The sequence below is a fragment of the Pongo pygmaeus genome, chromosome 13 (assembly GCF_028885625.2).
Source record: "Pongo pygmaeus isolate AG05252 chromosome 13, NHGRI_mPonPyg2-v2.0_pri, whole genome shotgun sequence".
Classification (NCBI taxonomy): Eukaryota; Metazoa; Chordata; class Mammalia; order Primates; family Hominidae; genus Pongo; species Pongo pygmaeus.
In genome coordinates this window covers 51,466,261-51,492,541 of record NC_072386.2, presented here as the reverse complement: position 1 = coordinate 51,492,541, position 26,281 = coordinate 51,466,261, and the positions used below count along the sequence as shown (strand labels likewise).

Here is a 26,281-nt window from a genome sequence, read left to right as displayed (position 1 = left end):
CTAAAGTTTACCTTCTAACGAGTCCTCTAACCCAAGAACTCAATGCTCTTCTTTTAACTGCCAGAAGAGATTATTCATATGAAGTTCGTAAGAGATTTAAGTTGTAACCACTGCTGGGATAATTTGGTTTGTTTGTTTGTAGTGTGGCAAAACCAGAGGCCAATACTTAAAAAGAAGAAGCAATAATTATTGATAGAATTGCAGGCAATGTCAGAGAGTTTAAGACTGGAGAAGAAGTCCTGCTCCCTCCACAAACCACAGCACAGTGTTATACCCTGATGTTGAAGCCAGATTGCAGAACCATACTAAGAGAATATGGAATTTTCTGCAATTTATGATACAGAACTCCATATTTTTTCAGTATGATACAGTGACCCAGCTTCATCATCAAGGTATCACGTCGATTGATGTCCCTTGCTTGAATCAAGTATTAAATTGGGGGTTGCAAGATGGTGATTTGTCTGATTCTGAGACAGAAAGAAGAAAGAAACCAGCTAGGCAAATAGGGCAAAGTCCTCGGTAGAACTTCTCTTCTAACAAAGAGCAGCCTGAGAGATCAAGCCGCAAACATAGATAAGGAAGCAAGCTCCAGCACAAAAGAGTGCCTTCTGTGTAATCAGCAAATTTCAAATTTCATATACATTCAGTTGGCCTCAGTGAACACATTCCTTTCCTTCTTTGGATATATTCAAATAAGGAAGCTTGCTCAGGAGGGCATGCTTGGAACATGCCTACAGCTACACAGATAAGGGGAGTTACACTGAGCTAGGCATGTCCACAATGGAGGATTCTATCCCCAACATGTGCACAGTAAGGGAAGTCAAACAACATGAAGTAACTTAGGCTATGAGCCTACATGCACACTGGAAGGACAGCATGGGGGTTGTCAGGAATTCATGCCTTCTGCAAATGACACACCTAGTCCTAACCAGTTTTTCACACCTTATGCAAATAAAGTACCCCCTCCCCACTAGCTCATTTATAAAAACCCTTGTATTCCACTATAGAACAGAAACACTTTTTCAGGACCCCTCTCTGCAGCAGAGAGCTTTCTCTCCTTCTTTCATTTATTAAACTTCTGCTCTAACCTCACCCTTGGTGTGTCCACCTTCCTTGATTTCCCCAGTCGTGAGACCAAGAACTCCGGGTGGCACCCCAGACAATGAGGCCTATTTCAATGCTATCATTCCTTCTGTAATGACTAGACCCCTCCCTATTCATTCAATTCCTGAGAAATGCTATGAACTTGTGGGTTTCTTTAAATGCTTTATAGTCAATTACCACCATTATTCTTTTTGATCCTCAAATTGTGTCAAGTTTGGCCAGCAGGAGATTTTTCCCAGTGGCTCGTGTATATGCTTCTGACACAGCCTCACTAGTTTTTTAGTGACTCTGCTTTCTGGCACAACAGGATGTTCCATGTTCACCACTACTTTACCAGCTCCAGATCTGGAGCAGCTGTTCCTTTCAGTGGAGACAGTATTAAGAAACTAAGATATGGGCACACCGATATTACTGACTCAAATTTAACATTCCATAGGTTTTCTCATGACTTCTTTTATGTTTGTATCTCCTTTCCCCTACAGTCAAAACCATGTAACATAATATATCTACTTATTTCCTCTATACTAAAGTATAACAAAACAGTCTCAGAACTGCAGTAGCAGTATTTCCACTATCTACAAAAAGAGTCAAACTTTGTAAAATAGTTGAAGAGATTTATTCTGAGCCAAATATGAGTGGCCATGGCCTGTGACAAAGCCCTCAGGAGATCCTGAGAACATGTGCTCAAAGTGATTGGTGTGCAGCTTGGTTTTATGCATTTTAGGGAGACATGAGACTTCTATCAAATACATTTAAGAAGTACATTCATTTGGTCCAGAAAGGTGGGAAAACTTGAAGTGGGGGGTGGAGGGGTTCAGCTGGGAGATGGGTAAGGGATAAAAGACTACAGTCAACTGGGATCAATAAAAAGTAATGTCTGAGTTAAAATAAAGGGTTGTGGAAACCAAAGTTCTTATTCGCAGAGGAAGCCTTCAGGTTGTAGGCTTCAGAGAGAATAGATTATAAAATGTCAATTCTAACACAGTGTTATTTGTATATCTGAACATATCTAAACACAGAAAAAGTAAAGTAAAAATATGGTATGAAGATTAAAAAATGGTACACTTGTATTGGGCAATTAAACATGAATGGAGCTTGCAGGATTGGAAAATGAGTCTAGGTGAGTCAATAAGTAGTGAGTGAATGTGAAGGCGTAGGTCATTACTGAGCATGACTATAGACTTTATTATCACTGTACACTTAGGCTACACTAAATTTATTTAAAATTGTTTCCTTTTTCCATAATAAATTAGCCTTGCTTACTATAACTTTTTTACTTTATAAACTTTTAATTTTTTTAATGTTTTGACTCTTGTAATAACACTTAGCTTAAAATACAAACATCATACAGCTGTACAAAAATTTCTTCCTTTATATCCTTATTCTATAAGCTTTTTTTAATTTGAAAAATTTTTAATTTTAATTTTTTACTTTTTATGCTTTTTCCTTAAAATCTAAGACACAAACACACACACCCTAGTCTAGGCCTACACAGGGTCAGGATCATTAATATCACTGTCTTTCACTTCCATATCTTGTCCTACTGGAAGTTCTTCAGGGGAAATAACATGCATGGAGCTGCCATTTCCTATAACAATGTCTTCTTCTGGAATACCTTTTTGACAGAACTGCCTGAGGCTGCTTTACAATTAACTTTTTTTATAAGTAGAAGGAACAAAATCTACAATAATGTTAAAAAGTATAGTATAGCAAATAGATAAACCAGTAACACAGTCATGTGTTACCAAGTATTATATACTACGCATGATTGTATGTGCTATACTTTTATACAACTGGCAGTGCAGTGGGTTTGTTTACACCACCGTCACCACAAACACGCAAGTGATGAATTGTTCTAGGATGTTACGATGGCTACAACAGCACCAGGTGATAAGAATTTATCAGCTCCATTATAATCTTGTGAGACCACCATTGTATATGTGCAATCCATTGACCAAAGCCTCATTATGCGGTGCAGAGTACCATATCCCAGCATGAATGCATAGTTAGAATACTATGTTCAAACTTTACTGAAATAATTATTTCCTCCATAAGGTTATGTTACCAATTTGGTAGTGAGCTAGCCACAGTTGTTTCCATTTGTTTTTAAGTTGAGACAGATGAACTAATATTATATTTTAATCCAACAGAATACTGAAAAATGAAGCCTAAAATGAAGTATTCAACCAACAAAATTTCCACAGCAAAGTGGAAGAACACAGCAAGCAAAGCTTTGTGTTTCAAGCTGGGAAGTAAGGACTTAAGTATCTCTGAATGTTTTACACATTATTTTTATCTATTATCAAATATTTACTACTCCAATGTTTATACATGCTATCTTATCAAAATCTACTAAGAATACAAGAACTAAAATAAAAAGGGATGACACATAAGGGTATAATACAGCAGACTGGTTTTGAACTGACTATATATAGCCAACTTTGGCATATTTGATATATCACCGGGCAGGAATAGCTGAGATAATCTGAACCTGTGAATAGTGATAAACTTAATTATAGCCTTTTATATCAACCATTTTTTGCTCCACACACCTCCTGCTGCCAAACCCCCAAAACCCTTTCCCTGATAAACTAGCAAAATTTTAAGCGGGTCCACTTTTATTCAACAAATATTCATTAAGACCTTTGGTGGTATTAGGAATGTGGTCTTAACTTGCGACTACTGATGAAGAAGAGAATAACAGATGAAGATATTTTAATAATCATCTTAGTCAATTTGTGTTGCCATAAAAATATACCTGAAGCTGGGTAATTTAACCCTTTTCCCATTTAGAAAAAAAAGTGCAGCATGCTGCCAGTGCTTATTTAATTTTACATAAACATCTCTTTGAAGCTGAAGCAAATCTGATTTTCAATGCAAAAATAGAATATAAAAACTGTTCTTGGAGTTATTTCTAAACAGAACTACCATCAGCATTGTCTATTTCAGAAAAAATGAGATTCACCAAATGAAACTTCTGCAAGCAACTAACTGTTCAAGAAGTGTTCAAGAATGTTAACATCACATGTAGGAATGCTACATTTTCTAGGATTTGACATTTTCAGCGATCGAGAATTACTATATTTTATAAATGAAAATACCACTACTAAAAACAGAATGCTATAAATAGAATGATGTCTTTTGTTTCCAAACTTGATATACTAGAGAGATCTAAAAATAATAATAAAAGCGAGATCTTTAGTGGCAAAGTTATCTTAAACACTGCAGTTGTAAGCGCTGCCAGTAATTATTCTCTGGGCAAATGAGAAAGGGTTAAAAACAAAAGAGGTTTATTTGGCTTACAGTTCTGCAGGCTGTACAAGAAGCATGGTGCTAGCATCTGCTTCTGATGAGGGCTTCAGGCTACTTCCACTCTTGATGGAAAGGGAAGGGAAATCAGTACATGCAGAGGTCACATAGGGGGAGAATAGGGGGAGAACAGAAGCAGGAGAAAGAGGAGAGGAAGGACCAACCTTTTTTCAACAACCATCTTGCAAACTAAGAGTGAGAATTCGTTCTTGTGAGAATGGCACCAAGCTGTTCATGAGTGGTCCGCCCCATGATCCAAATACCTCCCACTAGGCCGCACCTCCAACAATGGGGATCAAATTTCAACAGGAGACTTGGTGGGACCAAACCAATCAAAGCCAAACCATAGAAATAAAGCAGAACCAACAAATGATGCTCAAGTCTATCTAGCTGCAAACTTGGAGTTTGTAATAAGATAGAAGGTAAGTAAAGTCAGGTGGCAGCTATAGCTCTGAGATTAAAGGGCTGTATAACTCTTTGATCCTTAAAATTATCTGTCCTAGGAAAGAAGTATGCAAATTTATTTATTTATTTATTTTCTGTTGAGGCAGTCTCACTTTGTCTCCCAGGCTGAAGTGCAGTGGTGCCATCTCATCTCACTAAAACCTCTGCCTCCTGGTTCAAGCAATTCTCCTGTCTCAGCCTCCCAAGTAGCTGGAATTACATGCACACACCACCATACCTGGCTAATTTTTTGTATTTTTAGTAGAGATGGGGTTTCACCAGCTTGGCCAGGCTGGTCTTGAACTCCTGGCCTCAAGTGATCCACCCGCCTCAGCCTCCCAAAGTGCTGGGATTACAGGCACGAACCACTGCACTTGGCCAGGAAGCATGCAATTTTAGGATCTGTTTTTCATATGGGAGCAGTAACACAAAAGTAAGTTAATGGAGCCTTGGTGAACTGGAAAGAAAATGGAGGATAAGGAATGATGGTGGGGACTGGCATAACCTTGTCCTTCATGCTCCTTTCTATTTCTCTGTACATCATCTGTACAGTAGAAGAGAAAGCAGAGTTAATATCATTTCTGTCTCATTCTGTTTTCCCTGAGTCTCTGGCCCACCCACACTGTTCTTTGGTGACCAGGGAAATCACTAATTTGACTGTGGTTTCTGAACAACCAGGAAATCACAGCTAAACTAATCCTTTTACTTGTAGCTGAGTCAAAATGCTCTCTGTAGAAACAGTGACTCAGTGACTTTGCATCCCTAAATTGCCTCTCAATAAAAAAATGCATTTTCTTTGTACCTCAGGAAATATGGGCTCTTTACAGACACTGGAATGAGGGAGTGGGCTACAGTTTACGCCAGAGTTGGTGGTATTGATACAAAAGTTAAAATGTAACCCCTCCTTTAAGGGAACAGTGGCCCTAACTACTTACCTATACCATTTAGAGGACAGTGATAAAAATAATCTCAAACTCATTTGTATGGCTTTACAAATACATCACATTATTTTAATTGTCACTTAGCAGATCTTCCTTTCCAATAATATTGGCTCAGTTAAATATTGTACTCCCTTCTTATTTGCAGGGAATATGTACCAAGACACCCAAAAGATGCCTAAAATAATGGATAGTAATGAACCCTATATATACTATGTTTTTTCCTACAGATACATACCCATGATAATGTTCAATTTATAAGTTAGGCACAATGAGAGATTAACAATAACTAATAAAAAAGTAGAGCAATTAGAACAACACACTGTTATGAAAATAATGTGAATGTCCGCTCCCTCTCTCAAAATATCTTATTGTATTTCACTGTGGGTAACTGAAATCATGGAAAGTAAACCCACAGATGGGGGCAAGCAGGATAGAGCTACTGCACTAAAACTGTGATTATTTAAACAATCCTGGTGAAAACTTTGACAGATATCTCTGGGGTATGTGACAGGTGTAAACTGCTTCTCAACTCAAAATGCAAGATATGTCATATCTTGTTTTTCTAAATAAGCTTCTGCTCTAAGATCCCAAGACACAAGGCAAGAAAGCACATTTAATTCCTTCTCTTGAGCTACCAGGATCTAACACAAGCCACAGTTCACAATGCCACAAAACTTAGTAGCCAACCACTGCAGGTATCCCCACAGTCAGTCCCACATTGTGGTCACCCCCAGGGCATTTTGCCTCTAATGCCAACAGGGTACAGGACTTCATGACCTGGAGGAAAGCCTCTCACAACCCTTCCCTTCCCAGTTTCCAGGAAGCTACTTCCCAGGGTCAGGCTTTTCTCTTCTCCTACTTTCTTTCCCCCACATCCATCAACACTTTCTCTTCCCTAAAAATCCAGCCGTCTTCATTCATGGATCTAGCCAGAGGTCACAATATGGGAGCCTTGGGATAGATCCATCCAGCAGGAGTATTTTATTAGGATTGAACACTGTTATTGATATTTTCTAATTGAGTCAATTTTTTAAAAATAGGATATTTTTAATGAAAATCTAAATGTATATAGTTTCTCTAAAAAAATCCAAAGATCTAGAAACACTGGGTCCATATCTTGCATGGCAATAGTTGGCTAGAACTGAGTAGAGATCAACCCCTTTAGTTTGAGTCTATCCATAGAAGATCTGTTACAGTAAAGGAGATTTGACTTTATCCTGTAGACAGTAGGGAAACATTGAAAATGTTGAACTGAGGAATGATACAATATTTTTACTTTACAGAGATCACATTGGTGAAGTGTGATGGTAGTAGTGTGATGATAAAGTGAGGAGGCAAGAGTAGAAACAGAAACTGGTTAGAAGTCTACTGCATTAATCTAAGGGACTAATGATGAAGGCGTGACCTAAGACAACAGAATAGAGAGGACGGACTAGATTTCAGATATGTTCAGAAGGTGAAATCAAAAAGACTTAATGACAGATTGAATGAATTGTAAGAATGGAAAGAAGGAAAAATAAATTATTCTCAGCTTTTTGATTTAAGAATTGGGTAGAGGCCAGGCATGGTGGCTCACGCCTGTAATCCCAGCACTTTGGGAGGCTGAGGAGGGTGGATCATGAGGTCAAGAGATTGAGACCATCCTGGCTAACACAGTGAAACCCCGTCTCTACTAAAAAATACAAAAAATTGGCTGGGCATGGTGGCGGGCGCCTGTAGTCCCAGCCACTCGGGAGGCTGAGGCAGGAGAATGGCATGAACCTGGGAGGCGGAGCTTGCAGTGAGCCGAGATCACGCCACTGCACTCCAGGCTGGGTGACAGAGCAAGACTCTGTCTCCAAAAAAAAAAAAAAAAAAAAGAATTGGGTGGATAATGTTAGATAGTTGTACTGTTTCTCAAGATAGTGAATTCAGGAGAAATGTATTGGGGGTAGAAAAAGATAAAGACATTTTTTATTATAAGTACTGCCATGGTTTGAATGTCCCCTCCAAAACTCATGTTGAAATTTAATTACCATTGTGATAGTATTAAGAGGTGGAACCGGCTGGGTGAGGTGGCTTATGCCTGTAATCCCAGCACTTTGGGAGGCCAAGGTGGGTGGATCACGAGGTCAAGAGATTGAGACCATCCTTGCCGACATGGTGAAACCCCGTCTCTACTAAAAATATAAAAATTAGCTGGGCACGGTGGCACACACCTGTAGTCCCAGCTACTCAGGAGGCTGAGGCAGGAGAATCGCTGGAACCCAGGAGGCAGAGGTTGCAGTGAGCCAAGATTGTACCACTGCACTCCAGCCTGACAACAGAGTGAGGCTCCATCTCAAAAAAATAAAAATAAAAAAAAAAGAGAGGTGGGACTTTTACGGGGTGATTAGATTATAAGGGCTCTGCCCTCATTAATGGATTAATGCCATTGTCATGGGAGTGGGTTAGTTATTGCAGGATTGGGTTTCTGATAAAAATGATGAAGTTCAGTCCCCATCCTTTCTTTGCCTCATGTGCACTCTCACCATGTGTGATGCCTTCCACCATGTGATGACACAGCAAGAAGGCCCTCACCAGCTACAGCCCCTCAATCTTGGACTTCCCAACCTCCAAAACCAGACACCAAATAAAACTCTTTTCTTTATAAATTACCCAGTCCATGGTATTCTGTTATGGCAGCAGAAAAGAGACTAAGACCAGTGTATTTTAGTTTAAGGTAGCTGCAGGTCACCCAGGTAGAGATATCCAGAATTCAGAAGATATACACAGAAAGAGACAGCGATGCTTTGAAGTAGCTGGGTCAAAATGACTTGTGGAGAAAGAAAAACAGCTAGAAAGCTCAGGAAAAAGACCAAAGATAGAGTTACAGTTTGGGGAGTCATCAGCCTCTAAAAAGGTGATTGAAGTCATTGGAGCAAGCATGATTGCCCAGGAGGAAAGTTTAAGAGTGAGAGAAGAAGAAAAAGTCAAAACCCTGAGGAACACCAACATTTATGAGCAGACAGTAGAGGGATAACTAACAGAGACAAGGTGCACTAGTCAGAGAGAAACAAGAAGAACCTAGGGAAACTGGTGACATGGCATAAGGAAAGAGGGGTTCAAAGAAAGAAGTGGTCCTGAGAGTCCAATGCCACAGACAGGTCAAGGGTAGTAAGCAGTAAGAAGACACCTTGGTAAAATCCGTGCTCGGGGAAGAAACTGAAGATGGAGTGATTCACCTCTGTGGTTTCTATCAGCCATAATCTGGTTCTCTGAGTGGCAGAATTATAGAAAGATTTCCAGGGCCTTTCCTATTTACTCACAAGAAATCCCTGAGGGATTCATGCTGCTGTTATGATTAAATTAGCTATGGGATTTTTCTTAAAATTGATACTAAGCCATTGCCCTCAGGGAGCAGGCAGGATAGAGACATGGAAAGTGGTAACAGCCCTTATATACATTTGAGCTGGCTCTTTGACCCCAGTGGAATGCTCTCTCCTGCAAAGTCCGCATGTCCATGCCAGCTTTGCACTTTCCTCTCCAGAACACAACCCTCACACTTTCAGCTTCCCAAAACACCAAAGCATATGTTCTTCAAAATTCTCCTGATGCCAAGTGTTTTCAATACTTCAAATGTAGTAACCCCCATCCTTGAACTATAACCAGTGCTTGTCCTACTAGATGCTAGCCCCCACACCTACATCTTTAACTTTCTTCTTATCTCCTAAAGATTTCCACATCTTCAGTACTTCCTCAGTATTGTGACCCTCACTTTTAACTACCCAAGACTGATAATCCTGTTCCCCCCAGAGTCCACACTCAGTATTAGGCATGCCTATCACGTTCCCATGTGATGCTGACTAAAATATAAAGAATATAAGGAGTGAGCGTTCTTTCAGTTATCATATTATGCCTTTTAGCTCTGAAAAGACAATGTGGTATAGTTGCAATGGTTTGAATGTTTCCACCAAAACTCATGCTAAAATTTAATCACCATTGTAACAGTGTTGAGAGGTCGGACCTTTTTTTCTTTTCTTTTCTTTTTTTTCTTTTCTTTTTTTTTTTTTTTTTTTGAGACAGAGTCTCGCTCTGTTGCCAGGGTGGAGTGCAGTGGCACTATCTTAGCTCACTGCAACCTCCGGAGAGGTCGGATCTTTAAGATGTAATTAGGTCATGAGAACTCCACCATCATGAACAGATTACTGCTGTTATCATGGGAGTGGTTTGGTTATCAGGAGATTGGGTTTGTTATAAAAGTGAGTTCTCCGGATTTCCTCTCTGACTTACGTACTCACTGCTGCCTTCCACCATCAGATGATCCTCACCAGATGCCAGCACAATATTCTTGGATTTGCCTGCCTCTAGAAGTGTAAGAAATAAATTTCTATCTTTTTTTTCTTTTTTTAGAGACAGGGTCGCACTCTGTCACCCAGGCTGGAGTGCAGTGGCATGATTATAGCTCACTACAGCCTCAAACTCCCAGGCTCAAGCAATCCTTTGGTCTCAGCCTCCCAAGTTGCTGAGACTACAGGAGCAGGCCACCATGCCCAGCTATTTTTTTTTTTTAATTTTTTGTAGAGACAGTCTTATTGTGTTGCCCAGGCTGGTCTTGAATGCCTAGCCTCAAGCGATTTTCTTGCCTCAGCCTCCCAAAGTGCTGGGATTACAGGTGTGAGCCACAGCACTTGGCCAACAAATTTCTTTGCTTTATAAATTACCAAGTCTATGGTATTCTGTGATAGTAGCAGAAAATGAATTAATACAACAGTCAGTAAAGTATTGTATTAAATTACTTGTCAGGAGAATAAGTACAATGCTGGCTCTGGCACTAGTTTTCTTTATGAATTATCTTTGTAAGTGTAAAAGCACTAAAATATAAATACAAGATACCACAGTTGATATTTCTGAATTGAGAATCAATGGTAGAGAGTTCTAGAGTGGGTATGAATATAATTAAGTGGTCTTCCCTTATTAAATCAATTGAAGATAGTTAAAGGTACCTACTCATCTGAATTGGAAGCAAGATGTGGATTAATTCAAAATAATAGCTAATAAAAGCTTTTCCACTTATCTTTAAAAAGCATTATTTTAGGAAGGCAAATCCTCTGGAGAATTTTTTCAATTCATAAAATGAATCCCAGAGTCACAAATAATTATTTTATTTTCTGAATTACTGTGACTAATTGAAATTTGACTTCATTGTATAAATTGCTTGATAATTCATTTACTACATAATGTTAAAAATTGAGATCCTATGACTCATGTGTTACAATTTTCTTTTCTACCTGATTCTGAAAGACTTTTTATGATTTTCCAAGCAGCAAATTTAATTTTCTTTTTGAGACTTAGATTTTTCTTTAGCAAAATGAAATAATTACTGAATTAACTTTTTTACTTTGACTGATTTAATTTGAATTTGCATTTTGTTAGTCCCTCAAATTGTAGTGTAGCATTTTCTTAGATGGCGGTAAGTGGATGGTGGTGGAAAGAATAGGTTTGATTTTAGACACACTTCAGTCACAACTTCTTGCCAGCCCTGTAATCTTGGGCAAGTGTCAGGATTCCTGAGAGCCTCAGATTACGATCTGTAAAATGGGGACAATATGCCTATCTTGCAAGATTATTATGAAGAATTAAATGGAGACATACGTAAAATCATTAGCACAGTGTTTGGCCCACTGTAGACACTTAGTAAATGGTAGTTATTTTAATATCAGTAACCTTTGTAGACTTCAGCAATCCCTCCAAAATTATTAAAAGTGTATTCTAGACAAGGAGAAAAGATTGCACATTTCATATGAGTAAAAGATCCCCCTCAATTAGGCAAAGGTTGATATATGTTGGATACAGGTTCACACTCCCTCATATGGAATTCTGAAAACCAAAATTTTTTTCTAAAGACCTAAAGTTTTTCAGAACTTATTTGACAGCAAAATATGACATAAACTCATTTCTTAGTTAACTCCTGATGTGAACTAACATGAGGTCTTTATATCACTTTGTGTAAATTTTCCTATGTTTCAATATAAAATTAACTAATTTTGATTATGGGGTGCTGCCCCCATCTCTTCTTGGGTGCTACATATATGCAGGATATGCTCTATATTACAATCCTAAAATATGAAAAACTCTGAATTTTGAAACACAGCTGAGTTAAGGATTTCTGATAAGATACTGTGAACCTGTACTTGCTTTCTTGGCCTGCTACACTCAGGATTTATAAAAGGATAAAGATGAATGGAATGAAACAGTCTCACAAGTTTTTCAATTGTCTAGAATCCCAACAGAAGGCCAAAGAAGCTTGCCACGTGTACTTTATGAAGCTCCGCTCTGGCCTTATGATAAAAAAAGAGGCCTGTTACTTTAGGAGAGAAACCACCAAAAGGCCTTCGCTGAAAACAGGTAAGGGGAACCATACATTCTCTGGCAATAGTGATAAGTATCTATTTGCCTTCACTTACCACATCTAAATATGCAATTATTTTTCCTCACTCCAAGGTTCCTTTTGGAAAATATTAAGAATGATGAACTGGTTTTTAGCTATTTTTAAAAGGGCATATAAAGAATTTTCAATAGCATGAGAGAAATGATTATGTTATAATGTTAAGTGATAACAAAAGATACACAACTATGTGTAAATATGTTTACAATATTTTTAAGTGATTTTTTTAATTTAAAGGAAATAGGTTTAAGTGTTAATAGTGCTTGCCTTTTGGGTGTTGAGACTGTGGGTGACTAGTTTTCTTCCTCCTGATCTCTAATGAGTGTGCTTCTACTGGGGAATAAGCGTGCCAAGAGGTATCAATCCCTTTGGACCATGCAGTGGCCAAAGCCCTGGAGTCAATCACTACTCTCAGCAAGCAGCCTTAACTGGGAATCCTCAAAGGGGTGTTTGTGCAGAGTGGGGATTGATGGTCCATCCCTAATCCCATCTGGTCTGCAGATAGAAAGCACAAAAGACATCTGGTACTTGCTGCCTGTCAACAGCAGTCTACTGTGGAGTCCTTTGCCTTTGGTATATCAGGGGTCCAGAAATATACTAGAGCACTTCATGATTCAAGTATCACAGGTATGACTGGTTACAGGGGTGATGTGGGAGTGAGGAGGGAGGTATGACACAGGACCCTGGAAAGTGCTACTCCAGGTAGCAGTTCCAAGTCTGTGTCTTTAACGTGTACCAGAAACTTCTGCCCATTTGCAGCTGATGTACCCATCTAATAGTATCCAAAGTAGGCGCAAGGTAGCTGTTCTAATAATGCACATGCATTCTCTAGTTAGCACTCCACCAGTATTTTGAAATACTTGCTATGGATTGGAATCCCATGGTCATTAGTTTTGGTGAAAATATGTTATCTTTTGGGAAAAAATCACATTTCCCCCCCAAATTTCAACATTTTTACCATGAAAGAAAAGAGCTATTATATTTTTAAATATAATTCTAACACTTTATACATTTTAGGTAGTAGTTAAGTTGGTTTTAAATTTTATCACGTCCTTGTATAAGGTTCCAAGTTGATGATGACTTCAAGAAGTGAAGAGATCATCATTAAAACAAAAACTTGGCCAGGTGTGGTGGCTCACACCTGTAATCCCAGCACTTTGGGAGGCCGAGGTTGATGGATCACCTGGGGTCAGGAGTTCAACAACAGCCTGGCCAACATGGTGAAACCCTGTCTCTACTAAAAATACAAAAATTTGTCAGTTGTGGTGGTGTGTACCCATAATCCCAGCTACCTGTGAGGCTGAGGCACAAGAATTGCTTGAACCCTGACAGAGGTTGTAGTGAGCTGAGATCATGCCAGGGCACTCTCGCCTGGGCAACAAGAGTGGCTGTCTCAGGGAAAAAAAAAAAAAAAAACTTTACCTGGAAATTGCATTTGCCATTTCAAGCATTATTCCTGCTATAAATGTCCTAAATTCTCAGAAGCAACACTGAAGTTTCTCATTAAGTATTTCTAAATCATTTACTTTAGAAGTTCATGTACAAATTCAGTATGTAACATTCTCCTTAATATTTTGTATACTATTTTTTTCCAGGCCCCATCTAAGTAGTCCCTAAATCTGCTCCAGTTTACCTCAGCAGGCTATAAAAATATTATCATTTTCTATGGGTATTTTGACATTTTTTAAAAGTTGGGAGCACTGCACTAAGTGTCCCTGTTATTTAGCCAGAGGAGAGAACAGGGCTTATATCCGCATTCTCCAGGACTGTCAGAAACTTCTGGGTAACTCCATACTTTATAGATGAACATTTATTTATCCACGTGTATCAAAATACAGTCCCTTCTTTACCACAGTCCCCAGACCAAGTGGTATCATGAAGTGAAGGTTTCCTCAAGCAATGTCTGTTGCTTTCCATTTTCTTTTTCCCCACCAAACCCTCCCATAAGCACACTCACATGGCCTCCCAGGGCCTTCATGCAGGACACTAGCACCTTTAATCCCATTCAAGGGTCACATCTCAGCCTTTTAGCTATGTAAAACTTGTATCAAAGGCTTTCATCTAGCCAACAGTGACATACAAAATGCAACTCAAATTGCAAAAATGTTTTTTGAGGGAGCATTTTTTTAAAAGGTTGCCAAAAGAATTGTGCCTGACAAATTTTTGAATTCTTAACAACAGGAATTTCACCTATTACAGAATATCTTGCTTCTCTAAGCACATACAATGATCAATCCGTTACTTTTGCTTTGGAGGATGAAAGTTATGAGATATATGTTGAAGACTTGAAAAAAGATGAAAAGAAAGGTAGATTATTTTCTTTTTCTATAATGATGTAATAATGACTAATAAAAGTAAAACATTTTAATAAATCTACCAAACTTTAAACAATGGATTAACTTAGACATGGCAAACAGGTCATGCTGTGTGCTAACTCTAATGCATTGGCAGTGGGTGCCTGAATCCACTTCTATGTCAAGATGGATTCAGAAGCTTTGTCAGGTTCATCGGAGAAGAATGCTGACATTGAAATGCAGTATCTGTCGTGAAAGATGGAAAGAGGGGCCACATGTATTTGCTGTCTCTAAATTATCCACTAGATCTTTCTAGCCTTATTAGTATCACCAAAGTACAACCTTTATGCCACTGCTATGAAAAATATTTTAAATATTTTAATAACAACTATATTGGAGAATTCATCAGAGCATATTCGTGCATTTTTGAGACCTTTCTCAAAACCACAAAAGATTTGCTTTTATTGATATATAATAAAAGGGGAGGATATTTTCTGATGTTATGTATGTGTTGGAACTGAAAACTTAACAAAATTATGTCTCACCAGAGGGATTTTTTGCATTCTCTTTCAGATAAGGTGTTACTGAGTTACTATGAGTCTCAACGCCCCTCAAGTGAATCAGGTAATTTGGAGGGCTGGGTAGCTATAGTGTTTGAATTCTTAACTATGGGGTAAAGATAAATCCAAAAAAATCCTTTTTGCCCCATAGGAAAAAAGATAGTCTCAGAAGGTTATCTCCAACCTAAGCTCATGGTAAAACCTTAGATTCTCAGAGGATGCATTCTCATCCATTTTACAGCTTAATTGTTAGGATAAAGTTTTGGCTACACTCAATACAGATCCAAAACAAGAGTGGTTTATGCTAGATAAAACTTTCTGTCTTAGCCAGGGCTGGAATGGCTCAACAAGTTGTCCAGGGAACCCATCTCCTTCTATCTTGTGGTTCTGCCAACATCTACATGGTTTAAGAGTACTTGGGAGCATGACAATGTGTGGTCAGCAGGACAGAGAAAAACAGATGCATGCATTCTATTTCCCTTTAAGGGTACAACCTAGAAGTTGCACCTAACACTTCTTCTTATCTCACATTGGTCAGAACTCAGTTGTATTACTACACTTAGCCATAAGAAGGCAAGCTGGGGAATGTTCTATTACTATCCCAAAAGAGGAATGAATATTGGGGGACACTATGAGTGGCTTTACATGCAGACAGGAAAGCTGATGCCCAGAGAAGTACCCATTAGGGTCACAACTCTCCAATTAAAAAGCATATAAGAAAACTAATTTCTCTCCGGTTTATAAGTACCCTCTACTTATCAGTGCCTCTTGAATTTGGGTACAAATACTTCTAAGATAACTGTTAGTGAATGAAGTAATTATTTTACATAACATCTTAGACTCTTCTCCTGGGTGTTGAATTCATTTAAATAAAGATGAGTTACAGTTCTTAACTTTATCATTTATACTTTCTTAATTGTAAGGTGATGGTGTTGATGGTAAGATGTTAATGGTAACCCTGAGTCCTACAAAAGACTTCTGGTTGCATGCCAACAACAAGGAGCACTCTGTGGAGGTAAAAAAAAATTTATCTATATCTATATCTATCTATATATATATATATGATTACAGAACTGTCATGAATGACTCCACCAACTTGTGTAGATTTGGGAGTTGGGGTATTTTGCAGGATTTTTTTGTGTGCTGTTGTATATAAAGCACAATCACTTACTACAAATGACTTGCTTCTAGAGTAAGGAAGGGAGGAAAGTGGCATGTATGGCTTTGCTATTGAAAGTCTGCTCTCCGCCAGCAGCAGAGCATCACCTGGGAGCCTGTTAGAAATGCAGGACTCCAAGCCCCCCAGAAATAAATCAGAATCAGCATATTTTAATAAATCTCCAGGAAATTCATATGTGCCTTAAAGTTTTAGAAGCACTGTTACATAGAGTGATCTCAAATCCTTTCTATTTGGCTTTAGGAACTACTATGTTCCTCTAGGAAACATTTCTTTGTATAATATCGTTTTCTTAAACAAATACAAAAAAAAAATTTTTCCATTCTGAGCCTGCTTAAGGGAGAGTCATAAGCGTTTCCATGTGCCAAGATTTACAAATAACCTAACATCTACATTCTGAACATAGAATTAATTGCATATTCTTCTTTAGTTAGCAAATGGCATTATTACGTTGGTCATGATGTGTAATTATAACTATTTTGACAAACAAGCCAAAGGTAGAGGCATGGAAGAAAACAGAAGAGAGCATAATATAGAAGATAAATTATATAAATACACAAAATTATAAAGCTAACTAACACAGCCATGTAAGGCCTTATTAACATAAATAGTGGATAGTAACCAGCATCTTCCTAAGCAAAACATTCCTAAACATATATAATCTAGTGTTTGGCATGTATAACTACTCAATAATAGAGCTACTTAGACTGAGCTCTATTATATAGCAAGCACTGGGCTAAATGTTTTACAAATATTATTTTATTTAATACTCACAGTAACTCTACAATGGAGTTGTTGTATTGGTCAACGGTTGCTATGTAACAAACCATCCCAAAACTTAGTGCCTCAAAATAATAATAATTTATATTTACTCATGTCTGTAGATATTTTGAGGATTGACTGATCTAGAAAACTGGTTAGACTAAAAAAATGAAGCTTGAGAGATAAAGCAGCATGCCCAAGGTCTCAGAGATAGTACATGTCAAAAGAAGGGTACAAATCCAGAACTGTTGCATCCAGATCCAATCACCCTAATCCATACTGCCTCTCTATGTTGACTATCAGTGAATTAAATCAAATCCACCCCCCACCCCTCTGGCCCTCTACTTACTTCTCCCCCTCTTCCCTCCACAACTCACTAAGCAAGCTTACTAGAAATATCAAGTTATAAATAAGTATTCCCCTTAGTTTCCAATACAGGCAGGTAAAGTTGACTCTGAACTTCCCGTTCACATATGGATTGCTTTCTTCTTGTTTCCTCAGCTCCATAAGTGTGAAAAACCACTGGCAGACCAGGCCTTCTTTGTCCTTCATAATAGGCCCTCCAACTGTGTTTCATTTGAATGCAAGACTGATCCTGGAGTGTTTATAGGTGTAAAAGATAATCATCTTGCTCTGATTGAAGTAGACTCTTCTGAGAATTTGGGTACTGAAAATATCTTGTTTAAGCTCTCTGAAACTTAGTTGAGGGAAACCTGTGGGTCTTGGGTTGAGTACCCAAATGCTACCACTGGAGAAGGAATGAGAGATAAAGAAAGAGGCAGGTGACATCTAAGGGAAATGAAGAGTGCTTAGCATGTGTGGAATGTTTTCCTTATTATGTATAAAAATATTTTTTCTAATCCTCCAGTTATTCTTTTATTTCCCTCTGTATAACTGCATATTCAATACAAGTATCAGTATATTAAATAGGGTATTGGTAAAGAAACTGTCAACATTCTAAACAGATACAGTCTGACCTTTACTTTTCTCTAGTTTCAGTCTAGAAAGAACTTCATATTTAGAGCTAAGGCCACTGAGGAGAGAAAGAGCCATAGCTTAAGTCTCTCTGTAGACAGGGATCCATTTTAAAGAGCTACTTAGAGAAATAATTTTCCTCAGTTCCAAACGATAGGCTCAAACACTAGAGCTGCTAGTAAAAAGAAGACCAGATGCTTCACAGAATTATCATTTTTTCAACTGGAATAAAACACCAGGTTTGTTTGTAGATGTCTTAGGCAACACTCAGAGCAGCTCTCCCTTACTGTCAGGGGATACAGAACTTCAAAGGCCCACATGGCAAGCCAGGTAACATAAATGTGTGAAAAAGTAAAGATAATTGAAAAATTAAGAAAAATAAATCCAGTATTTGTAAAGTGAATAACTTCATTTCTAATTGTTTAATTTTTAAAATTCTGATTTTTATATACTGAGTTTAAGCAAGGCATTCTTACATGAGGAAGTAAAGTAAATTTTAGTTCAGACATAAAATTTCACTTATTAGGAATATGTAACATGCTAAAACTTTTTTTTTTTTAAAGAGTACTGAGTCACAACATGTTTTAGAGCATCCAAGTACCATATAATCCAACTACCATGGTAAGGCCAGAAAACTTCTAACCTACCAGAGCCTAGATGAGATACCGAATTAACATTAAAATTTCAGTAACTGACTGTCCCTCATGTCCATGGCCTACCATCCCTTCTGACCCTGGCTTCCAGGGACCTATATCTTTTAATACTCACTGTCACATTGGGCAAAGTTGCTTCTAATCCTTGTTTCCCATGTGCACAAGTCTTTTTGTATTCCAGCTTCCTGATAACACTGATTACTGTGGAATATTCATTTGACATCTGTCTCTTTTCATTTCTTTTAACTACCATGCCCTTGATATATCTTTTGCACCCGCTGAACTTCATTTCTGTATCACCTGACCTCTGGATGCCAAAACTTTTATTCTGCTTTGTCTGTTGTAGAATTTTAGATAAAGCTATTAATGGCAATTTTTTTTGCTAAACATCTTTGTTTTTTACGCTCACTAGGGTAATGAAATTTATACTCAACCATATAATAACATTTTTTAACTACTAAAGGAGTAGTTTTCATTTTAAAGTGTTAGCAATTTCTATTACAACTTTTCTTAGACTTAACACTTATGATAAATGACTAACATAGTAACAGAATCTTTATGAAATATGACCTTTTCTGAAAGTACATACTTTTAAATTTCTACTTTATTGAGACCTATTAGATGTAAGTGCTGGTAGAATATAAGATAAAAGAGGCTGAGAATTACCATATAAGGGTACTACAACTGTAAAACAATTTATCTTTGTTTCATTATTTTGTCAATAATTGTTACCAAAGAGATAAAAATAAAAGCAGAATGTATATCATCCTATCTGAAAAACACTAATTATTGACATGTACATCTGTACAATAAACTTAAAATTATTAAATAATCAAATACACCTACTACATTGTTTATATTATTGAATAAAGTATATTTTCCAAATGTATGTGAGACTATAATGATTTTATCATATGATGACTCAATATTCTGAAATTCCTTTTTTTTATTACACTTTAAGTTCTAGGGTACATGTGCACCACATGCAGGTTTGTTACATAAGTATACATGTGCCATGTTGGTATGCTGCACCCATTAACTCATCATTTACATTGGGTATATCTCCTACTGTTATCCCTCTCCCCTACCACCACCCCACGACAGGCCCTGGTGTGTGGTGTTCCCCACCCTGTGTCCAAGTGTTCTCAGTGTTCAATTCTCACCTATAAGTGAGAATATGTGGTGTTTGGTTTTGTGTCCGTGCGATACTTTGTTCAGAATGATGGTTTCCAGCTTCATCCATGTCCCTACAAAGGACATGAACTCATCCTTTTTATGGCTGCATAGTATTCCATGGTGTATGTGCCACATTTTCTTAATCCAGTCTATCACTGATGGACATTTGGGTTGGTTCCAAGTCTTTGCTATTGTGAATAGTGCCACAATAAACATACGTGTGCATGTGTCTTTATAGCAGCATGATTTATAATCCTTTGGGTATATACCCAGTAATGGGATGGCTGGGTCAAATGGTATTTCTAGTTCTAGATCCTTGAAGAATCGCCACACTGTCTTCCACAATGGTTGAACTAGTTTACAGTCCCACCAACAGTGTAAAAGTGTTCCTGTTTCTCCACATCCTCTCCAGCACCTGTTTCCTGACTTTTTAATGTTCACCATTCTACCCGGTGTGAGATGGTATCTCATTGTGGTTTTGATTTGCATTTATCTGATGGCCAGAGATGATGAGCATTTTTTCATGTGTCTGTTGGCTGCATAAGTGTCTTCTTTTGAGAAGGGTCTGTTAATATCCTTTGCCCACTTTTTGATGGGGTTGAGTTTTTCTTCCAAATTTGTTTAAGTTCTTAGTAGATTCTGGATATTAGCCCTTTGCCAGATGGGAAGATTGCAAAAATTTTCTCCCATTCTGTAGGTTACCTGTTCACTCTGATGGTAGTTTCTTTTGCTGTGCAGAAGCTCTTTGGTTTCATTAGATCCCATTTGTCAATTTTGGCTTTTGTTGCCATTGCTTTTGGTGTTTTAGACATGAAGACCTTGCCCATGCCTATGTCCTGAATGGTATTGCCTAGGGTTTCTTCTAGAGTTTTCATGGTTTTAGTTCTGATATTTAAGTCTTTAATCCATCTTGAATTGATTTTTGTATAAGGTGTAAGGAAGGGATCCAGTTTCAGCTTTCTACATATGGCTAGCCAGTTTCCCCAGCACCATTTATGAAATAGGGAATCCTTTCCCTATTGCTTGTTTTTGTCAGGTTTGTCAAAGATCAGATGGTTGTAGATGTGTAGTATTATTTCTGAGGGCTCTGTTCTGTTCCATTGGTCTATATCTCTGTTTTGGTACCAGTACCATGCTGTTTTGGTTACTGTACTATAGTTTGAAGTCAGGTAGTGTGATGCCTCCAGCTTTGTTCTTCTGGCTTAGGACTGTCTTGGCAATCCGGGCTCTTTTTTGGTTCCATATGAACTTTAAAGTCGTTTTTTCCAATTCTGTGAAGAAAGTCATTGGTAGCTTAATGGGATGGCATTGAATCTACAAATGACTTTGGGCAGTAGGGCCATTTTCCTGATATTGATTCTTCCTATCCATGAGCATGGAATGTTCTTCCATTTGTTTGTGTCCTCTTTTATTTCATTGAGAAGTGGTTTGTAGCTCTCCTTGAAGAGGTCCTTCACATCCCTTGTAAGTTGGATTCCTAGGTATTTTATTTTCTTTCAAGCAATTGTGAATAGGAGTTCACTCATTACTTGGCTCTCTGTTTGTCTGTTATTGGTGTATAGGAATGCTTGTGATTTTTGCACATTGATTTTGTATCCTGAGACTTTGCTGAAGTTGCTTATCACCTTAAGGAGATTTTGGGCTGAGACGATGGTGTTTTCTAAATATACAATCATGTCATCTACAAACAGGGACAATTTGACTTCCTCTTTTCCTAATTGAATACCCTTTATTTCTTTCTCCTGCCTGATTGCCCTGGCCAGAACTTCCAACATTATGTTGAATAGGAGTGGTAAGAGAGGGCATCCTTGTCTTGTGCCAGTTTTCAAAGGGAATGCTTCCAGCTTTTGCCCATTCGGTATGATATTGTCTGTGGGTTTGTCATAAATAGCTCTTATTATTTTGAGATACATCCCATGAATACCTAATTTATTGAGAGTTTTTAGCATGAAGGGCTGTTGAATTTTGTCAAAGGCCTTTTCTGCATCTATTGAGATAATCATGTGGTTTTTGTCTTTGGTTCTGTTTATATGATGGATTAAATTTATGGATTTGTGTATGCTGAACCAGCCTTGCATCCCAGGGATGAAGCCCACTTGATCATGGTGGATAAGCTTTTTGATGTGCTGCTGGATTCGGTTTGCCAGTATTTTACTGAAGATTTTTCTATCGATATTCATCAGGGATATTGGTCTAAAATTCTCTTTTTTTGTTGTGTCTCTGCCAGGCTTTGTTATCAGGATGATGCTGCCCTCATAAAATGAGTTAGGGAGGATTCCCTCTTTTTCTGTTGATTGGAATAGTTTCAGAAGGAATGTTACCAGCTCCTCGTTGTACCTCTGGTAGAATTCGGCTGTGAATCCATCTGGTCCTGGACTTTTTTTTGGTTGGTAGGCTATTAATTATAGCCTCAATTTCAGAGCCTATTATTGGTCTATTCATGGATTCAACTTCTTCCTGGTTTAGTCCTGGGAGGGTGTATGTGTCCAGGAATGTATACATTTCTTGTAGATTTTCTAGTTTATTTGCATAGAGGTGTTTATACTATTTTCTGATGGCAGCTTCTATTTCTATGGGATCAGTGGTGATATCCCCTTTATCACTTTTTATTGCGTCTATTTGATTCTTCTCTCTTTTCTTCTTTATTAGTCTTGCTAGTGGTCTATCAATTTTGTTGATCTCTTCAAAAAACCAGCTCCTAGATTCATTGATTTTTTGAAGGTTTTTTTGTGTCTTTATTTCCTTCAGTTCTGCTCTGATCTTAGTTATTTCTTGCCTTCTACTAGCTTTTGAATGTGTTTGCTCTTGCTTCTTTAGTTCTTTTAATTGTGATGTTAGGGTGTCAGTTTTAGATCTTTCCTGCTTTCTCTTGTGGGCATTTAGTGCTATAAATTTCCCTCTATACACTGCTTTGAATGTGTCCCAGAGATTCTGGTATGTTGTGTCTTTGGTCTCATTGGTTCCAAAGAACATCTTTATTTCTGCCTTCATTTTGTTATGTACCCAGTAGTCATTTAGGAGCAGGTTGTTCAGTTTCCATGTAGTTGAGTGGTTTTGAGTGAGTTTCTTAATCCTGAGTTCTAGTTTGATTGCACTGTGGGCTGAGAGACAGTTTGTTATAATTTCTATTCTTTTATGTTTGCTGAAGGGTGCTTTACTTCCAATTATGTGGTCAATTTTGGAATAAGTGCGATGTGGTCCTGAGAAGAATGCATAATCTGTTGATTTGGGGAAGAGAGTTCTCTAGATGTCTATTAGGTCCGCTTGGTGCAGAGCTGAGTTCAATTCCTGGATATCCTTGTTAACTTTCTGTCTCGTTGATCTGTCTAATGTTGACAATGGGGTGTTAAAGTCTCCCATTATTATTGTGTGGGAGTCTAAGTCTCTTTGTAGGTCTCTAAGGACTTGCTTTATGAATCTGGGTGCTCCTGTATTGGGTGCATATATATTTAGGATAGTTAGCTCTTCTTGTTGACTTGATCCCTTTACCATTATGTAACGGCCTTCTTTGTCTCTTCTGATCTTTCTTGGTTTAAAGTACGTTTTATCAGAGACTAGGATTGCAACACCTGCTTTTTTTTTTGTTTTCCATTTGCTTGGTAGATCTTCCACCATCCCTTTATTTTGAGCCTATGTGTGTCTCTGCATGTGAGATGGGTCTCCTGAATACAGCACACTGATGGGTCTTGACTCTTTATCCAATTTGCCAGTCTGTGTCTTTTAATTGGAGCATTTAGCCCATTTACATTTAACGTTAATATTGTTATGTGTGAATTTGATTCTGTCATTATGATGTTAGCTGGTTATTTTGCTCATTAATTGATGCAGTTTCTTCCTAGCATGGAAGGTCTTTACAATTTGGCATGTTTTTGCAGTGGCTGGTACCAGTTGTTCCTTTCCATGTTTAGTGCTTCCTTCAGGAGCTCTTGTAAGGCAGGCTTTGTGGTGACAAAATCTCTCAGCATTTGCTTGTCTGTAAAGGATTTTATTTCTCCTTCACTTTTGAAGCTTAGTTTGGCTGGATATTAAATTCTGGGTTGAAAATTGTTTTCTTTAAGAATGTTGAATATTGGCCTCCACTATCTTCTGGCTTGTAGAGTTTATGCCGAGAGAGCCATTGTTAGTCTGATAGGCTTCCCTTTGTGGGTAACCTGACCTTTCTCTCTGGCTGCCCTTAACATTTTTTCCTTCATTTCAACTTTGCTGAATCTGACAATTATGTGTCTTGGAGTTGCTCTTCTCGAGGAGTATCTTTGTGGTGTTCTCTGTATTTCCTGAATTTGAATGTTGGCCTCCCTTGATAGGTTGAGGAAGTTCTCCTGGATAATATCCTGCAGAGTGTTTTCCAACTTGGTTCCATTCTCCCCTTCACTTTCAGGTACACCAATCAGACGTAGATTTGGTCTTTTCACATAGTCCCATATTTCTTGGAGGCTTTGTTTGTTTCTTTTTACTCTTTTTTCTCTAAACTTCTCTTCTCACTTCATTTCATTTATTTGATCTTCAATCACTGATACCCTTTCTTCCAGTTGATCGAATCGGCTACCGAAGCTTGTGCATGTGTCTCGTAGTTCTCGCGTCATAGTTTTCAGCTCCACCAGGTCATTTAAGGTCTTCTCTATGCTGTTTATTCTAGTTAGCCATTCATCTAATCTTTTTTCAAGGTTTTTAGCTTCTTTGCCATGGGTTCGAACATCCTCCTTTAACTCGGAGAAGTTTGTTATTACCGATCTTCTGAAGCCTTCTTCTCTTAACTCGTCAAAGTCATTCTCCATCCAGCTTTGTTCCATTCCTGGCGAGGAGCTGCATTCCTTTGGAGGAGAAGAGGCGCTCCGATTTTTAGAATTTTCAGCTTTTCTGCTCTGGTTTCTCCCCATCTTTGTGGTTTTATCTACCTTTGGTCTTTGATGATGGCGATGTACAGATAGGGTTTTGGTGTGGATGTCCTTTCTGTTTGTTAGTTTTCCTTCTAACAGACAGGACCCTCAGCTGCAGGTCTCTTGGAGTTTGCTGGAGGTCCACTCCAGACCCTGTTTGCCTGGGTATTAGCAGTGGAGGCTGCAGAACCACAAATGTTGCAGAATGGCAAATGTTGCTGCCTAATCATTCCTCTGGAAGCTTCGTCTCAGAGGGGCACCTGACTGTATGAGGTGTCAGTCAGCCCCTACTGGGAGGTGCCTCCCAGTTAGGCTACTCAGGGGTCAGGGACCCACTTGAGGAGGCAGTCTGTCAGTTCTCAGATCTCAGACTTGGTGCTGGGAGAACCACTACTCTCTTCAAAGCTGTCAGACAGGGATGTTTAAGTCTGCAGAAGTTTCTTCTGCCTTTTGTTCAGCTATGCCCTGCCCCCAGAAGTGGAGTCTACAGAGGCAGGCAGGCCTCCTTGAGCTGCGGTGGGCTCCAACCAGTTAGAGCTCCCCGGCCACTTTGTTTACCTACTCAAGCCTCAGCAATGGCGGGCGCCCCTCCCCCAGCTTCACTGCCATCTTGCAGTTAGATCTCAGACGCTGTGCTAGCAGTGAGCAAGGCTCCGTGGGCATGGGACCCTCTGAGCAAGGCACAGGATATAATCTCCTGGTGTGCCATTTGCTAAGACCATTGGAAAAGTGCAGTATTAGGATGGGAGTGACCCGATTTTCCAGGTGCCATCTGTTACGGCTTCCCTTAGCTAGGAAAGGGAATTCCCCAGCCCCTTGTGCTTCCTGGGTGAGGTGATGCCTTACCCTGCTTCAACTCACGGACCGTGGGCTGCACCCACTGTCCTGCACCCACTGTCCAACTAGCCCCAGTGAGATGAACCGGGTACCTCAGGTGGAAATGCAGAAATCACCATTTTCTATGTCACTCACGCTGGGAGCTGTAGACTTGAGCTGTTCCTATTCAGCCATCTTGGAACAGAGACCCCAATATTCTGAAATTCTTAAGTGAAAGTAAGCATATTCCAATCTACCAATGTTGGTATCTGGAGTAGGTCATTGCCTGATAATTTTGGTTATTCAAAACTAAGTAATATTTTCAAGAGAAGAGATTGTGTCTTTTTCACCTTTGTACTGTCAGTGCCCATACTGGTGGGTGGCACAAAGGTGTTCAGTGACTTTTACTCAGAATCAAACAGCTAACAGGTACCTGCACCAGAACCTTGATATGATCATTCTGACTCCTTATGTAGATAACTTTCAACTCAGCTCACTTATTTTCTGTGTTTAATTTTCCTTTTTTTAAAAAAAAATTTCCATCATCATTATAGTCAGTATAATTTGATTAAAATATTTAAATGTGGGGTGGCATTTTTGTCACTTACCTGTATGTGTTTTCACGGTCCAAATACACATTACTGGAAAGAATTTGTTCATTTCATTGTATCAGTAAGGATAATTGGGTCAAAACTTACTTTTTACTCATTTTATTTTTCTTCTTTAGGTTTTTATGTATTTACTGACTATCTTGAAATACTGTCAAGAAAATTTTATTTGAATGAGC

At 38.5% G+C, this 26,281-nt stretch overlaps 1 protein-coding gene across 7 annotated transcripts in view; it reads left to right on the top strand.

Annotated features, from left to right (window-relative positions):
- The window catches only part of IL33 (interleukin 33), a 34,691-nt gene extending 15,177 nt beyond the window's left edge, over positions 1–19,514 (top strand). For 4 of the 7 annotated variants that reach the window (XM_054500817.2, XM_054500815.2, XM_054500816.2 and 1 more), the window contains exons 2-8: positions 3,255–3,356; positions 12,039–12,164; positions 12,706–12,831; positions 14,386–14,511; positions 15,072–15,122; positions 15,982–16,073; positions 17,499–19,514. In XM_054500817.2, coding sequence (XP_054356792.1) covers positions 3,266–3,356; positions 12,039–12,164; positions 12,706–12,831; positions 14,386–14,511; positions 15,072–15,122; positions 15,982–16,073; positions 17,499–17,699 — 813 coding nt within the window. In that variant the 5' untranslated portion in view covers positions 3,255–3,265 and the 3' untranslated portion in view covers positions 17,700–19,514. The remainder of the gene's footprint in view (positions 1–3,254; positions 3,357–12,038; positions 12,165–12,705; positions 12,832–14,385; positions 14,512–15,071; positions 15,123–15,981; positions 16,074–17,498) is intronic. The other 3 variants (XM_054500821.2, XM_054500820.2, XM_054500822.2) reach the window with 2 other exon arrangements.
- Positions 19,515–26,281: the final 6,767 nt, after the last annotated feature.